At 39.2% G+C, this 16,392-nt stretch overlaps 1 protein-coding gene across 4 annotated transcripts in view; it reads right to left on the bottom strand.

Annotated features, from left to right (window-relative positions):
* PCMT1 (protein-L-isoaspartate (D-aspartate) O-methyltransferase) overlaps positions 1-16,392 on the bottom strand; it is a 37,415-nt gene that overhangs the window by 2,210 nt on the left and 18,813 nt on the right. For 2 of the 4 annotated variants that reach the window (XM_064158299.1, XM_064158302.1), the window contains exons 5-7: positions 15,724-15,844; positions 11,024-11,109; positions 8,936-9,105 (exon numbers count right to left, since the gene is read on the bottom strand). In XM_064158299.1, coding sequence (XP_064014369.1) covers positions 8,936-9,105; positions 11,024-11,109; positions 15,724-15,844 — 377 coding nt within the window. Of the gene's footprint in view, positions 1-8,888; positions 9,106-11,023; positions 11,110-15,723; positions 15,845-16,392 lie in introns of all 4 variants that reach the window. The other 2 variants (XM_064158300.1, XM_064158301.1) reach the window with 2 other exon arrangements.

Below are 16,392 nucleotides of genomic sequence, written 5' to 3'. Positions count from 1 at the left end.
TTTCTCCTGCCCTTGGAAACCTCGCTTCAAACGTTTCGAGATTGAAGTGATTGCATTTCAGTGGCCATGCACTTCAGCAAAACTTTAGAACTATCTCATCAAGCATTTAAGGAGAAAAACAACCCCAAACACCACCAAAAAACAATGGAAAGGCAACAGCAATCCCATATCACCTATTATGTAATGCATCAAGAAATCCAGGTCTCTCTGTTTCACATTTGGGCTAGTTTGAAGCAGGCTAGAATGTTTTGGTGAGAGAAAGTAGACAATTGGCTATGTAAGGAGAACATGGTTGTGTCTCTTCTCTCACAGTCTCTCTGAGAACTGTGGGGACAAGAAGTAAACATTAGATAACATTCTCCATTTTGTCTCTCTCTGCCTTTGGCTTCACACTGGGCAACATCTCATTAACCTCGCTGCCACTAGCCTTCCTTCTTAACCTCTTGGCCGCACCTCTATTCTTTCTCAGGATTGGAGTAGGGGCAGGGGGAGGTGTTGGGGTGGTTTGAGGACCCCTCCTGGGGACTCAGGTTTCTGGGAGGGGAGTTGTGCTTTTGTATTGTTTATCCTTTGTCTATTTCTGTCTGTAACAGTATATACTGTAAATATCTGCTTGTATATTGTGCTGCTGTAAATAAATAGCTTCATTTATATTCCCGGAGCCCATCTGAGTTAGCTGGGGCAATTTCTAAAGTGTGGGGGGGCGGGTTACAGCCAAAGCACCACAACATTTAATGGACTAATTGCTTTAATGAACTTCCCACACACTGCACAGCTCAACACACAGCTACCTGCCATCCTAACTGTTGGCTGCGTGCTGGCTAGAAACCAACACAGCTTGCTAGCCTGAGCACTGGCAAAGTACACACTGTGTAGCTGCCAAAAAGGCAAGTTTAACTTCAGCTGTAGTCTCTCAAGAAAGCTAGGAACACAATCTCACACCAGTGTCGTGTAATCTGCATCACCTACTTGCTTTATTTTGCAAAGGAGCTCAACTATCTCCTGAAGAAACTACGGCAAATTAGGACTAGGTTATGGAATGGGTGAGGGCAGAGTATCGAGCGTGTGTGCATGTGTTAAAGGCAGATTCAGGTAGGAGAGAGGATACATAGGAAGTCTCTCTAGATCACTATGAGGAGAGTAAAACATGCAGGCTTTTATTCCTGCAGGACATTAAAAACACACTGAAACAGAAACCCACAGAACCCACATTCCAACAATGAAACTATCACCCATTAGTGATTTCAATAACTCTTAAAGCATTAACTTTATACTCAAGCCTCCATCAAATCTGAAAGCTGTGCACTGCACCATTAAGAATGTCAGAAAATTCAGATGTCTTTGCCTTCTTTTTCCCCAAGCCATGATTTGTAAACTCCCAAGGAGTTTGCTGCAATTTTTCTTGTAATAGGTGCATCATTCTTTTTAGTCAAACACCAAATTAAGGAAAACTTCACTAATGTGATTGCTGGCTCAATACATAAAACACTATTTGCAGTCAGCATGCAAACTAACCCACCCCAAAAAATAGTATCACATGCACCAAGCAAAAGCTTTGAAGTTACAAAGGCATTATCCTTCAGAAACCATATAGCATGGAATGACAGCATGCAAAACGTTTCAGAAACAACTAAAAGGCTGTTGCAACTAGTGCTTAAATGACAGTTTGCTGTCCAATGCAGCCAGAAGCCAGACTTTGGCATTTGTTAGGGATCAATATTTGCATTCTTTGCACTGAGTGGGCTACTAACCATACAGCTTCAGAGAACTGTAGTAATTACAGAACACAAAGTAAAAGAGAAGGGGGAAGAACACATCCTGAAGGAGTTAATTTCTTTTTCTAATCCATTTATAACCAGAGGTTTGGAAGTTCTCCATGCCTGCCTGTTTTACAGAATGGGTATTTGCTTCCTTTCAATAGATAAAAAAGAATGAACATCAGATACTCAATTTAAATCACAGTGCCTGTGAACTTAGGACAGGTACTTCATTTACCCTTTCTGCTTCCAGGAGTTGCATCATTTTTACAACTTCAATAAGCATAATGACTACTGCTGCTGGCTTAGTCTCATGGACCTAATTGCTTTTCATCTTGATTCCTACTGCATACTCCCATAGGCTTTGAAATGATTTTCATCTTGATTCCTACTGCATACTCCCATGACTTTGTAAAAGCCTGGCATTCTACTGTGACAAAAAATTAACAATCCTTTAAACCCCTGAGAAATTGTAATGCTAAGAAAAATGCATTATTTACCCCAAAACTATTAAAGAGACCAATTTTACCTAGCCACAGATGTTGGCAAGGCTTCTGCACAATGTTGCTAAGGGACTTCAAGTATCCAAAGGGTGAGTTTTTCTTTTCTTTCACAAAATGGGATTAGAATTCAAGTAACACTGACATGCCAATATTTTAATTGTTGGCATATTGCATATATTGCATTGTTTTAAGCTATCCCTTACCACATAATATTTGTGAAAGTATATCCTAGACATCACTTTTATACTCTGTTTATTAGAGCATTTACTGTATAAAGGGGAACAGTTTTCCTCCACTTGCTCTTCACTACTTGTTAATCTAACAGCATGCCAACCCAGAACAATGCATGATGTCTTTGTGTGGGTCTTAGAAGTGTGCAGCATTTATTTGTCACTGTTTTGGGAAGCTCAGCTTACATGTGCATTGGTGGATTATACATATTAGTTACAGAAAAGCCTTAGACAATTAGGTAGGTAACACTTCTCAGCTTTCCACCCAATATGAACAGCTAGCAGAGTTAAATACATACTGCAAAACAGCATCGGCTGGCCTTAACTTCACTTGTATGTGTCAGAAGATGCCAAACTATGAAATCTACTATGTCTCAACTACTGTTAGAAAAATGCAATCCTTGCCTATCTGCCCAGCAGCAAAGGGTCTATCCCACTAGAATGCTTAAAAGAATACTCAAAAGAGTATTATTTCCTTATTAAAAACATCCTGTTGTCCTCTGGAGCCACAGGAAAGATCTACTAAGTAATCTGTATTTTCCTCCCTTTCCTGGTGTCAACTATTTGCTGTGATTCTTACAGAAATCCCATCAGGCACTCCTTCCAACATTAACATATATATATATACACATATATACGTACTTTTATGCATAAAGAGAGAGGTTTTAAATCATCACAATAGTCCCTCTCAGGTACTTAGAATTACAGCAGAAATTCTCAACTGAGGCAGCAACTTATAAGCTCAAGTCAAAGCAAATTTCACAAGTCATTAACTCAAAATTACTATTTGTGCTAGTTTGAAGCAGGGTAGAATGTTTTGGTGAGAAAAAGGCTGTGAAAGGAAAACAATGGTGATGTCTACTCCCCTCACAGTCTCACTGAGATGCATGGGAACGAGAAAGAAAAACATTAGATAACACTCTCGCCATTTTTGACTCGCTTTCTGGCTGGGCTCTGGCTGAGCTGCATCTCCCTAACCTCACCTCCCATTTGGACTAACCCACCTTTGCTTTATAACCTCTTGGCTGAACCTCTATTCTTCCTTAGGACTGGGGTAAGGTTGAGAGGGGCAGGGGGAAGGTGTAGGGGTGGCTGAGAGCCCCTCCTGGGGACTCAGGTTTCTGGGAGGGGAGTTATGCTTCTGTATTACTTTTTACCTTGCATATTTGTGTCTATAACTGTATATATTGTAAATATCTGCTTGTATGCTGTGCTAGCTGTAAACAAATAGCTTCATTTATATTCCCAAAACTGGCTGAGTCTAGTTGGGTATTTCTAAAAGTGTGAGGGGGCAGGTAACACCCAAACCATCACACTATTCTAAAAGTTAAATTTCACGAAGTTTGAAAAGTTTCAGCTAGCTAGGATGGAAACCATAGACTGGAATATCCCACACTTCCCATGGGGGGTACCCAACCACAAATCAAGAAGCATTTTAAGAAAAATCTAATAGGTAACATTTCAGGTAAATGTCAGAGTACATGATGAAAAACAAAAAAGTCTTGTGTCTTCAAAATAACACAAGTTTAGGACTAGTAAGTCATCAAGTTTTGCAATCTGTCACCACCTCGTTAATGGAAGGCACTCAAATTAAACATTTGAACAAGTACTTACAAATTTACCTGAAATCTGTAACTCAGCTCTTTGTGAACCACTTCCATTTTCTTGTCATTAGACAGCATTTGACTTTCCTCTTTTGATATATCACCACTGATACTGTATGTCTAATTTATATTAGGCTAGACTCTGAATTTCAGTATCTACTCAGTGTTTCAGCAACAAATTACTTCTCACTTTGTAATTTTAGAGATGACTAAACAATATTTGGACATGTATCACAGTATCCCCAAGGTTGGAAGAGACCTCACAGATCATCAAGTCCAACCCTTTACCACAGAGCTCAAGGCTAGACCATGGCACCAAGTGCCACGTCCAGTTCTGCCTTGAACAGCTCCAGGGATGGGGACTCCACCACCTCCCCGGGCAGCCCATTCCAGTGTCCAATGACTCTCTCAGTGAAGAACTTTCTCCTCACCTCCAGCCTAAATTTCTCCTGGTGTAGCTTGAGGCTGTGTCCTCTCGTTCTGGTGCTGGCCACCTGAGAGTTTTGATCTGGAAAGGGGCTGCTCTGAAGTATTTATTGTTTGCTATAAGCAACTATCAAATCGAGAGCATAGGCTGAAATGACAAAGGAATTTTCTCTGCAACCTATTACACCAGTTATGTATTCTGCACAAGTATTAAACTTAACCTTAAATATTTTCTGCAGATATTCTTTTTGATGAAGCAAAATAAAACACTTAAACTGCTCATCGTTACTACTCTACATGGCCTAAGGAATTTCAGACAAAAATTCATGCTAATTTAAATTGTCTCCTTTCAGTTAGCTCATCAGAGGCACTTGAAATACAAGTAAAGTGTTTCTAAGCAGAAGCATAGTAAACTATTTCTAACAAAGGGTGCTGAATCATGTTGTGTGTAGGAGTAGGTGGAATAGTGTAACAGCCCCAGCAGCTCAGTTGCTGCAGGTTTTGTTCAGAAAGGTCATAGTTTCATTGTAATTTCATTTTATCAGTGAAGATAAATTTTGTGTGATCTTTATACATCATTTCTACTGTTTTGTTTTGTAAGTAGTTAAACTACTTTCTACTGTTTTGTTCTGTAAGTAGTTAAACTTTTTAAGACAACTGCCCCTTTGGAAATCAAATCCAAGATTGCTTCAGACTCACTGCTGATCGGTCCTCAGATTATTGTTTCCTTGATTTCTTTGTATCAGAAATAGTGTGAAGAGCAGGAGCAGGAAAGTGATCACCCCCTGGTATTCAGCATTGCTGAGGCTGCACCTTGGAGGCCATGCTCAGTTTTGGGCTCCTCACTACAAGAAAGACAATTGAAATGCTGAAGTGGGTCCAAAGAAAGTTAACAAAGCTGGTGAGGGGTCTAGAGAACAAACCCTGTGAGGAGCAGCTGAGGGAACTGGAGTTGAGAAGTCTGGGAAAAAGACTCAGGCTCAGGACAGACCTTATGGCTCTCTGCCACTCCCCAAAAGTAGGCTGTAGCAAGGTGTGTGTCAGCCAAACAGCAAGTGATAGGACAAGAGAAAATGGCCTAAGTTTGTGCCAGAGGAGGTTTAGGTTGGATATTAGGAAAACTTGTTTCAGTGAAAGAGCTGTCAAACACTGGAAGAGGCTGCCCAGGAAAGTGGTTGAGTCACCATCCCTGGAGGTATTTAAGACATATAGCTGTGATACTGAGACATGGTTTAGTGGTGGACTCGGCAGTGCCAGGTTAACAGCTGGACTCACTTTAAAGTCTTTTCCAACCTGACCATTTCTAGGATTCTTTAAATTGTTTTTTTCAATATAACTCATAAATGAACTCTCACAAGAGAGGCAAAAATCTGAGATATCCTAGTTTACACAGGAACCACCAATAAAGTAGCCAACAAGAGGTATTCTTAACTGTGCAGCACAACAGGTCTTGTCTTCTCCCTACTTAACAGTAAGAAAGAAAAACAACTAATCCCTTTGAAATTTTAGGTGAAAGCATACTCACAGAAATGGGCACCTACCACTGAATCTCTGGTACACTAAAGAATTTAATTTCTGAACAGACATAAGGTCCCTGTGGATATTCTACTACCAAATATCCCCTGGTGTCACATTTGAGAAGATACCCAATAATATCTGCAGCTTAAAAATACTACTGCAGCTGAACCCAAGCTAGAAAATAATGGACTTGATTTAAAGAGAGGAAAATAATATTCACAAAATAAGATTCTTCATTTACCATCACAACATCTACCAAAATCCAAGGAGTCTTTTCCTTCCAGCTAGTCCAGGCTTTGTTCTGCTAGAAGGTCGAGTTGTAGATGGTGAAGAATGACAGAAAACACCTAAAGGTAGGTTTGACCTCAAAACCCACTTACAGATCAAGTCACTGCTGTGCTGCTTTGCAGAGTATCTTGCAGCCCTAGTAAGGAACTGTACTAACTTCCCCAACATGTGAATGGCTATGCAAAAATTCATGGGGTTTCTTTCTTCCCAACAAAGAGGTCTCCTAGCCTAGAAAAATGCTGCTGGCTGATCCAGTTGTGTTTTGTGAAGGTATATCAGTTCTGTAAGAAACAGTCACCTGCATTAGGAAAGAAATTTCATAACACAATGTAAACTAAAAGAATGACAAGCTAAATGCTCAGAATTCTTGAGCTACTCTAAAAAAAGATAATTGGTCAGTGAATTTCAGGTTTACAGGCAGAGTCATACACTACAGCTCTTTAATGCAAGAAGACTTAAAGATGCTCTTTCAGAGGAGTCTCTAAGTGACCTCTACTCACAGGTCTTCAACAATTTAGGTAAGATAAACTGAAGTTTAGGAAGTGCTAGCATAGGTTACAAATGCTAATTTATATTTCCAAGTCTCCTAGCAGCAACTGGTAGACCATACACTTTGGACTCAACAAGAAGGAAAGATAACAAAAGACTCAGATGTGGTCTCCTGTAATGACAGCAGTTCTCAAGAAGAGAGTGGGAATTTTCTTCAGATCACAAAAAGGAAATTAAAGGGAATTAAAGGAAAAAAAACCCAAACATTACAAGAATTGGACTTCTGAGATTCCCTTTAATAGACATTTCCAAGTTTGAATCAACTTCAGATGTACACAGCAAGAAACAGCCTCTGTGCCACTGAAATAATCAAGGGAATCATCCAGGCTAGACACTTACCTTTTCTGATAACACAAATATATATCCTTAACACTTAAATTACAAATAAATAATCAAACCCAAGAATTATTTCAGAAAGGAACAGAAACTGCTAAGAAAATCTGGGGAAAAGAACCTGCAATAATCATGACTGAAAAAGGCACAAAATCATCTAATACTTCTTTCTGAGCTAGCAGAGAAAATGGAAAACAACACTGAAGAGATGCAATGACCTTAAAATTCTAGTTCTTAATACACCACATCACCTCCATTAGCAGCAAAAGGATAACCACTATCATTCCAGAAACTCTCCATATAAATACTCTTTATTGAACACACATTGCTGCTACGAAAAAACCCTCCCAATTTCTACTATAGTCAGATCAGGTGGAAATGCAAAAGTGTCTAGAAATCTTCTGTGGAAAAAGAAAGTTTTCTGGAGTGAGCAGAGTATGGACTCCCAACTCAAAGTTCACCACAAAGCAAGGCTTCCAAAGCATTACAAGAGGAAACCCCTGGGTACTATGCTGAGGGGATACGGGCAGTATTTGAGCACTAACTATGAATCTGCACAATAAACATCTGAATAACAAGCAGGCTTCACAAGCTTCAAACTCTGTAGTAACTCATTAATGTTGTTCTAAGACTAATTTGTACATGGTGGCAGTACAGTAGTCTAAGAAACGCTCAAGTGAGGCTTGAAGTAAGTAGCTGTAAACTGCTTTATTTGTACTTTTTAATGGACATTCTGACAGCTCAAACTATGTATTAATGTATCCTGATCACAAGCTACACTCCAGAAGATCAAGGGGAAGAAAGAAAAAACTAAAATTAGGAGTTATAAAGCTCAGGAGTTGTTTTTAGAACTCAGTACACATCTATGCACTTCAATAACACAGATAATATGTTCACAGGCGTTTTCTGCCAGGAAGCAAAAGTGCTGCTTTGTTCATTCGCATACTAATGCCTAGCATGGTTTCAGCTGACAGCTGTGTTATGTCTATGTTACTGGCCGTTCATTCAGCAAATTGGAAGGTTTACCACCTCTAGAAAGGCCTTTAGATTTTGCTGTGTTGGCAAACACAAATACGTTCACATCAGAGACAGACCACAGGTTCTGAATAACAGGTCAGAGAAAATGTTCTGCATGTTACTAAACTACTTTAGGGAAGAACAAATTATGTTCTCTGCTTCCTGCTGCTTTGGGCTCCAGGAAAAAAGTGTTTGCAAGATTTTCTGTGTTTCCTACATTATCTGTATTTCCCACAGAGGACTTTGCAAAGATTTTTCTCCATTTGTGACATTTTGGAAAAACAAAAAATGAACATCTAATTACTGCTGGCTTACAGGACAAACCAAGATTTATTCTTCAGTAGTACTTTACACTTGACCCTAATGGCTGGGCATGTTAGTTACAACAAATTCATTAGAAGGGAAGTTTAAATTCAGAAGATGTTCAAAACAAAGAGAAAACTTCAACACACCAAAGACTAAAGAAAATGTCTGAAAGAAACAAAGTGCAACTCATGCAATATTTTTCTGCTGCCTTTAAATTAACTCAAACCCAGCATAACCTTCTCAGGTGATGTAGTAATGTAAATTGAGTCATTTTTCATGGTATGGAAGGGTAGGAAGCAATGACAGCAGCAAAGGCAGGCCTTGCAATCTATCTGCTTAAAATTCACACCCTTTCACCTTGTGTGTGTGTGGAAGAAGTAAGTGGAACAGAAAATCACTTCCACCTGGACCATTGCTTCTCTTTATCTGTTAAAGGCACATATATCACTCCCATCAGAGGCTTCATTTTGACACTGCCATCTTCTAGTTTGTCATATTGTTCAAGCATCTGGTTTCCCCCTGCAGGGCCAACTGGTAATATCAATCTTCCGCCAGGTTTTAACTGATCTATAAGCTAAAACACAACACAAAAATTAGAATGTAACCAGCTACTTAGAGAAGCTGGATCCAAAGTTTGTTACATTAGATTAATAGCTTTGCCATAATTCATCTATCTACTATTACACAGTAGGTAACAATTTGCACTGAAAATGAGAGTATCACAACATGGTACAACAACTGATATCACAGAAACATTCACCATAATTTCATACAACTCCAAAAGAAGGAATTAGTAAAATAGTAATTGGATTAATTGGGTTGTTTGCAAGTTTTGTTTCTATATAAGAGGGTAAACACAGGAAAATCATTCATTATTTTTACAGGACATTCAATCTTTTTAGACTGACAGTTTGAACTGCTAGATATTTATAGTGAATCAGTACAGGCTTATTGTCTAACATTTTTTAAGTAACTCCTGCTAAGCCCTCAGAATAAGATTGAGACTTCCATATACAAATGCAATACCACACTTCATCCCCATATGCCACATTTTCCCAGCAGATCAGTCTAGCTACTCTTCCTGCAGACAGCAGCTGGACTAACATGGATAGCCAACTATTGTAAGTTGTCTACAATACGCTTACTGCCCAACAGCTCCTCTTACATTCTGGGAGTGGGAAAACATTTGATGGAACTAATCTAAAATTATGACTATGGGTATGATACATGACAAGTAAGAGTAAGTTAAAGAACTACTAGTACACTTCCTTTGCCTTCATAATAAAAGGAGGATTACAAAGAATGAAAAACCTAGAGCTGCTTAGTCTGAAGAAGAGAAAGCTGAGAGAGGACCTTATCAATGTCTACAAACATCTGAAGGGTGGCTGTCAGGTGAATGAAGCTAGTCTCTTTTCAGTGATACCCAGTGACATGTCCACTGCCTCTTGTCTTAAATGCAATTACAGGAAATTTCATCTCAAAATGAGAAAAAACTTCTTTACTGTGAGGGTTATGGAGCACTGGAAGAGGCTGCCCAGAGAGCTTGTGGAGTCTCATCTCCAGTGATCTTCAAAACCCATCTGGACGCATTCCTGTGTGACCTGCCCTAAATGGGCCTGCTTTGCAAGGGGGTTGGACTTGACCATGGCTGGGAGTCCCTTCCAACACCTCTCATTTTATGATTCTATGATTCTAATCACAGCAGTCTCAAGGAAAATTCAGTACTTCCAAGATGCCATGCAAAAAAGATAATAAAATCTTAATCCCTGTCACTAACAAAAGTTATCCTTAAGAACTGTTTCATTCACTAATAAGCTTTAAATTCCCTTTTAAATTGTCATCTCTCAGCACTTGGCTAGGACTTTCCCCACACACACCCACTCCAAAATAAAACAAACAGAAAAATAAACCAACAGCCACTGTCTGGAAGTGTCTAACCCATCTACAGTACCTCAACTCTCCAGTCCTTCACTATCCCTCAATAAAATTTAGATAACTGGAAAACAACCAACACAACCCTTAACTAGTACCTAGCATTTCAATGGCACCTGATGAAAGAAGAGAGAAAAAAACCTTAGCATATATTTAATGTATGTACAATCTGAAGTCTCTAGCTATTCTTCAGCTTATCTAGTCAGAACTGCCCTGTATCCACAAACACATGGCCTTGTTTGCACTTCTAGCTGAGCACATAACATCTCCAGCTGCAAAATAAAATGCTCCAGTTCACTGTTGTAACAGAAGATTGTGTAAAAAGTAATCTTAAAATGTTTACTTAGAGGAGAGCTATTGGAGTACACAGCTTCTGCAAATCGGCCAGAAGCCCAATTATAACAGAAACAAAACATCCCACACCACACAATAATACCACACTGCCCACGGATACTCCCAGCAGTGCAAGTCTACCAAGTATTTTACACAGCTATGTATGTGAAAGTGCTCTTTACACCTAAGAGGTTACTGAATCACACACATGAAACATAAAGGCTTACTGCTTGGGGCACAACAGGTGCTGCTGCTCCTACATGAATGGCATCATAAGGAGCTTCTTCTGCATATCCCATTCTTCCATCTCCCACTGCAAGAAAACACTGTTTTAAAAAAACATTTTCAAAAGGAGTGGAGAAACAGCTGATGTGCCATAACTATAGGTAGGTTAAAAAGCTATGCTCAGATTTCAACTAAAATTCAGCTAAGCAGAAATAACACCATGAAGTCAGGTTGTAAATATTAACACACTTGTAAAACAGAAGCCACAAAGCATCTTTGTACATACATACACATGCTTGCCAAAGATACAAAATGCTGCTGAAGCACCTGAAATTAAAAAGCATGGATTTGGAACTAAAACTCTTGGAGACACGTGATCCACCCAGAAAAGACACTTAAGTATTCAGGTGCCCTATCATTCCAATGCAGGTGACTTTTCCTCCCACGTGACCTTTTTGAAACATAACTTTGCTTTGCCTTGGCTTCATGCACACCATTTCTAATGCCAATCATAAGACTAAAGCACTACACCTCAGAAGCATGTTATCAGAAGACTCCAAAGGTGAGGAAAGACAAAGAAAGGATCCCCATGGACTACACTCCTCTAACCACTATTGGTTGGAATGAAAGTCCGTATCCATATACAAATGCAGTATCACACTCATCCCCATATGCCACATTTTCCCAGCAGGTCAGTCTCACTACTCTTCCTGCAGACAGCAGCTGGACTAACACGGATAGCCAAGTGAAACCTGTGGCTAAAGCTCCAAGTGTCTGCTTGGAAAATGTTAGGAGTAATTGTGCTATTCAGAGGGCTACCAATGCAGCTTGGACTTCAGTGGAAACCTCATGGAAAAGCACCCTATCCCCAATGTCTCATACCATCCCAGACATGCAGGATGAAAAGTGAACAGTATGGGGATTTTAAGTCACCAAAATGTATCAAACTAAACCCTGAGTTAAGCTTTGAAAGCAGATGATGTGAATGTGGCATCCACAGTATTTACAGGAAACCAATGGGAAATTCAGAGCTAGTTAGGCAAGCTCTCTCTAGGGTCATTAAGTTAGTAAAGATGTAGATGAGAACATAAATCCACTATCAGTAAGTGCAGAAGTCCCAGTAATCAGCCAAGAAGAAAACTCAAGGAGGGTAATGAACCTAGTCCTCTGTTCAGCACATGTACTTGTCTGGGGTTTCCTGTCTTCAGGCCAAGTTTCAACTTCTGTGCAATCACCATTATCACAAGTCAATTAAAAGGCTGAATGAGTCAAAATAAATGCTAAGGCTCTGCTAGAGGCTGAAAATCAGACAACTCTTTGCCTTCCAACAAGTCATAAGGCAGGAAAAATACATGGTGGCCACACCAGGTCACCTGGACAGTAACAACACCTTCAAATATCCATGAGCGTACAGAAAGATTTGGACGGCTCCTTGAAACAGAACTCCAGCATATATAACCTTTCATACTAGGTCCTGAAACAAGACCCTGCAAGAGCCTTCTACACCCCAAGCTTAAGGGCTCTAAGAGACTTATTTCTCCTCATCATGAATTCTGACTGGTACAAGCTCCAACCAAGCACAAGTAGAAGTTGCCAAGCAAGAATTACCAATACTTCAAGAGAATGCATGCCTGTTGATCACCAACTCCACTAAGTCAGCTTTTACTACTATTGCCAGTAACAGCAGTTCCAGTATTTCCAGGGCTTAATCTGTATGACTCTACTGAAGTGGGCTCTGTTGGAACAGTAGTCAAATGTATCATTTATGTTTGTTTGTATTTTAGTAGCACTGCAAACCTCTTCCAAAGAGGAAGTAGTGACGTGTTACTGTATCAAGGTGCTCTGCCATCAGAGAGGGCAATGGAGAAAGACTTCTTTAGCTCAAATATAGATAATGCTCTGAATGGTCTTAGTGAACACAGGAAGATAGACTCTCATTCCCCAAGACGTAGCAGCAGGCATTAGAAGCAATAATCTCCAGTACTGCTGGCAGAGGAAGACTGCCATGCTGAAGGAACAGCTGTGGAAGAAACTAAGTTGTATTCTGAGGAAGAAAGCATGTAATCTGAGTCTTAACCATATCCTGTACACTGTCCAAAGAAGCCAGGATGCGGCTTCTGCATGACTTATCACTTCACTTGCCACTGACAAGGGTTAGAAGAACCTAAACCATCTAAACTCTTTGCTTGTTAAATCAATAGTCCAACCCCAAACTATTGTCTTCAGAATCAGCACACACTGACAAAAAAAGTCTCAACAGGCTTCTTTGTACACATCAAGCGTAGCATGGCTCTTCCCTCTTAACACCTACAAAACCTGTCATGGCTACAGTAGCAGGTATATATCCACCCACAATGCGAACAGGCTTTTAGTAAAGTTGGCATTCATAAATTCAGTGAGACACAAATCATTACTCAATGCTCAATGAGAAACAGCAACTCAAATTTTGAGCTACTAATTGCATACTGAGTAACATCACCTAGCCTACTCAGATCTGCAGTTACATGCAGCTTGTTAATAAAGTAACCACAGTGGTGAGTGCTCATGAGAGGAGAAGCAGAGTTAGGATTTTCTGATATTTAAGGGTTCTGTAGTTTGTTTTTGAACCTAGACCTGATCTGCTGATCATGGTACTGAAGCCTTCAGAGTCTCTATGCAGACTTGTGTCACACACAGAGTTGTAGCATGAGCACAGAAAGAGAAGAAAACTACTTTACTGTGGTCAGGATACCCTCATCCCCTCTGGCTATGTCTGCATCAGCAAATGCTGCAGTACAATAGAAGCAGATCTGTACAGCAGAACAGGTTTTGCTGAGAACTTGATGTGCATGCAGCATATGCATTTCAGAATGATAACTGATCTAGTTCTAGTCTTATTGGCTCTAAATTCATTAACATATCAAATATATTTAATTGTTTCTCAGAGTACATAATCCATTATAGTTTCACCCAAAGGAATCAAAGTTTGTACTCTCCAGGAGTACTCTCATGTGAGTCAGTGTGGCAAGTGGAAGCAATTGAGAGATTCACCTCAAAAGGTATCACACTGATTTTAGGAAAACAACCTCAAAATAAACCAGACAAAAAAAGCTAAACCTCCCACAAACACATACAGACATACCTAAGCATATCTATTGCCAAGTTCTCAGTGCAGTTCCACTCCTGAGAGATCCCAAAGTAATGCTGATGCTTTTGAACTGCAGTTGTGACACATCCAAGATGTGACAAAGCAACACAGAATGTTTGAAGTACAGTTACAAAAAGCCAGCAACTAACACTCCCAGTCTTAGTTCATACAGGTTCCATCAATAACCAACCCAGGGTTTTCAGTTTGGGGTTTTTTTGCCATGGTGGGGGTGTGTGTGTGTGTTTATTTGTTGGGAGTTTGGTTTGTTTTCAAAACAACACCAGCTTTGTCTGGATTCTAGCTCCACATTAAAGAGTTCCCAGGAATCCAATTCCAGCACAGTTAAAATATTCTTTCTTTTTTCCACCTAACTCACAGAAGTGCTACTTGTCCACTTGTACTTTTTAAATATGTACCTCACAACAAAATTATTCAAAACCCTCTTAGTCATGCTGCTACACAGTCAAACAAAATATAGATGATGAGTTCACTTAGAATTCTAAGCTCCCAAGAGCAGTTTGTTTCATGCGTAACTAGAAGTATAAATCCAAACTGCTGCGGCACAGCAACAACGGCAATTATCCCTCACCCCCTCTCTCCAGCCTCAACAGTCTCAGTATAACTTCTTTTCCAAGAAAGTTTAAGGCATAAGTATTCTCAGTGAGGGACACTGCATTTTATGCACATGTACAAGCACATGTGGTCACTGCCTTGTTTAAGGACAGCTTCAAAAAGTCCTTCATTTACCAAAAAAATACCAAGAATCAAAGTGGTAACTAAGGTAAGAGCCAAACATTACATAATAATCATTTTTCCAAGTGCTCTTGTAAGAAGCCTCAAAATAACCCAGACCTTCAACTTCTATTTTAAACTGAACAGAATTATAATGAAGCAAACATATTCTTCCTGTCAGCTGTTCTTCTTCTAAAAAATAAACAAAAAAAAAATGCACATCTTTTTTAGTCAAAAAAGTACCATTTAAAACAATTCACTGTCCTTTTATACCCTTAGCATTATTTCCTCTCAGTAACTCTGACTGAATTAAATATTACATCACCAATTAATCACCTCTCTAACATACAAATACTGTTAAATTCAAAACCAAGTGAAACAAACTTCAACAATGCATACTGCTAATCTAGTACTTTTTCCATTTGGCTCTGTGTGCTGCTTACCAGAACTATGAAGGCTCTGTTAAAACACTCAAATTTAGATGACAGCACATTTTCAGAAGTTGTGAATTCAAACCAAAGTTTAAATAGCAAATGCAATATGACAAACCTGCAGCACGTGAAGTATTTCCCACAGAAAATGTTTTCCTATCAAAGTTTTCTGATAGAATGATTACACATTCTTAAGAATACCAGAAGTCATATCCTCAAAACTGCACAAATATGGCATTTTTCAAAGGTCTAAAGGTGACTCAGATTGTAAAACTTTCATTTGTCTTTCTTTGCTTAAAAACGTGTGTTTTGGTTTAACACACGTGTTTTTATCACATCCAATTCCAGTTCTTTTCAACCAAGCTACAAAGAATATCAGTTTAATTAGTAAGTATATCAGTCTGATGCTCACCAATCAGTTTCACTCTTCCTGAAGACAGCAATGTGGGATCATCTTTTTTGACATTATTTATTGAGTCATCTACTAGTTCTTTGATATGATCAATTCCTACAACTTGTCCTTTGGGACCAACCTGGAATAAAAATGTACAGTTGAATAATTTCTGCTAGTATGATTTCACACAATGAGTACTTCTATCTCCTGAGACCATTTCTCTAAAATGAAAACAAAACCAGTAAAGTGATAGTTTCTCTTCCCAATGTTATTGAAATTATTTCTTGGAGTGACACATCGTGACTGCCAGAAGAAACTGGCAATTGAAGTTTGTCAATACAGCATTACAAATGCTTGTCACAGTAGTCATCTGGTTGAGATAGGATTCAGTTAACTATTAGTGGAGACTTCTCTGAATTTTTAGGAGATAAACTTGATCAGGAGTGTTTACATTACCTGCAATAGAAAGTAACAACGTCAAGGACAAAGATTATAACTAATCTTGTTCCATGCTGAATAAACTTAAAGATGAAGGTTTTCCCAGAGAAGACCTTATTTCAAGGAAAATACTAAGTCGTGCATTTTATTCTAAATGATGTCAAGAGCACTGCTCTTTCAGAAGCAAATGCAGCAGTTAAGTCAGGAATAAACTGCTTTCCACCTGTCCTTGCATTCATGAATCTACTT

The sequence above is a fragment of the Pogoniulus pusillus genome, chromosome 18 (assembly GCF_015220805.1).
Source record: "Pogoniulus pusillus isolate bPogPus1 chromosome 18, bPogPus1.pri, whole genome shotgun sequence".
NCBI classification, from domain to species: Eukaryota; Metazoa; Chordata; class Aves; order Piciformes; family Lybiidae; genus Pogoniulus; species Pogoniulus pusillus.
Note: the sequence above shows the minus strand (reverse complement) of the source record. Positions and strands in the feature narration are given on the sequence as shown.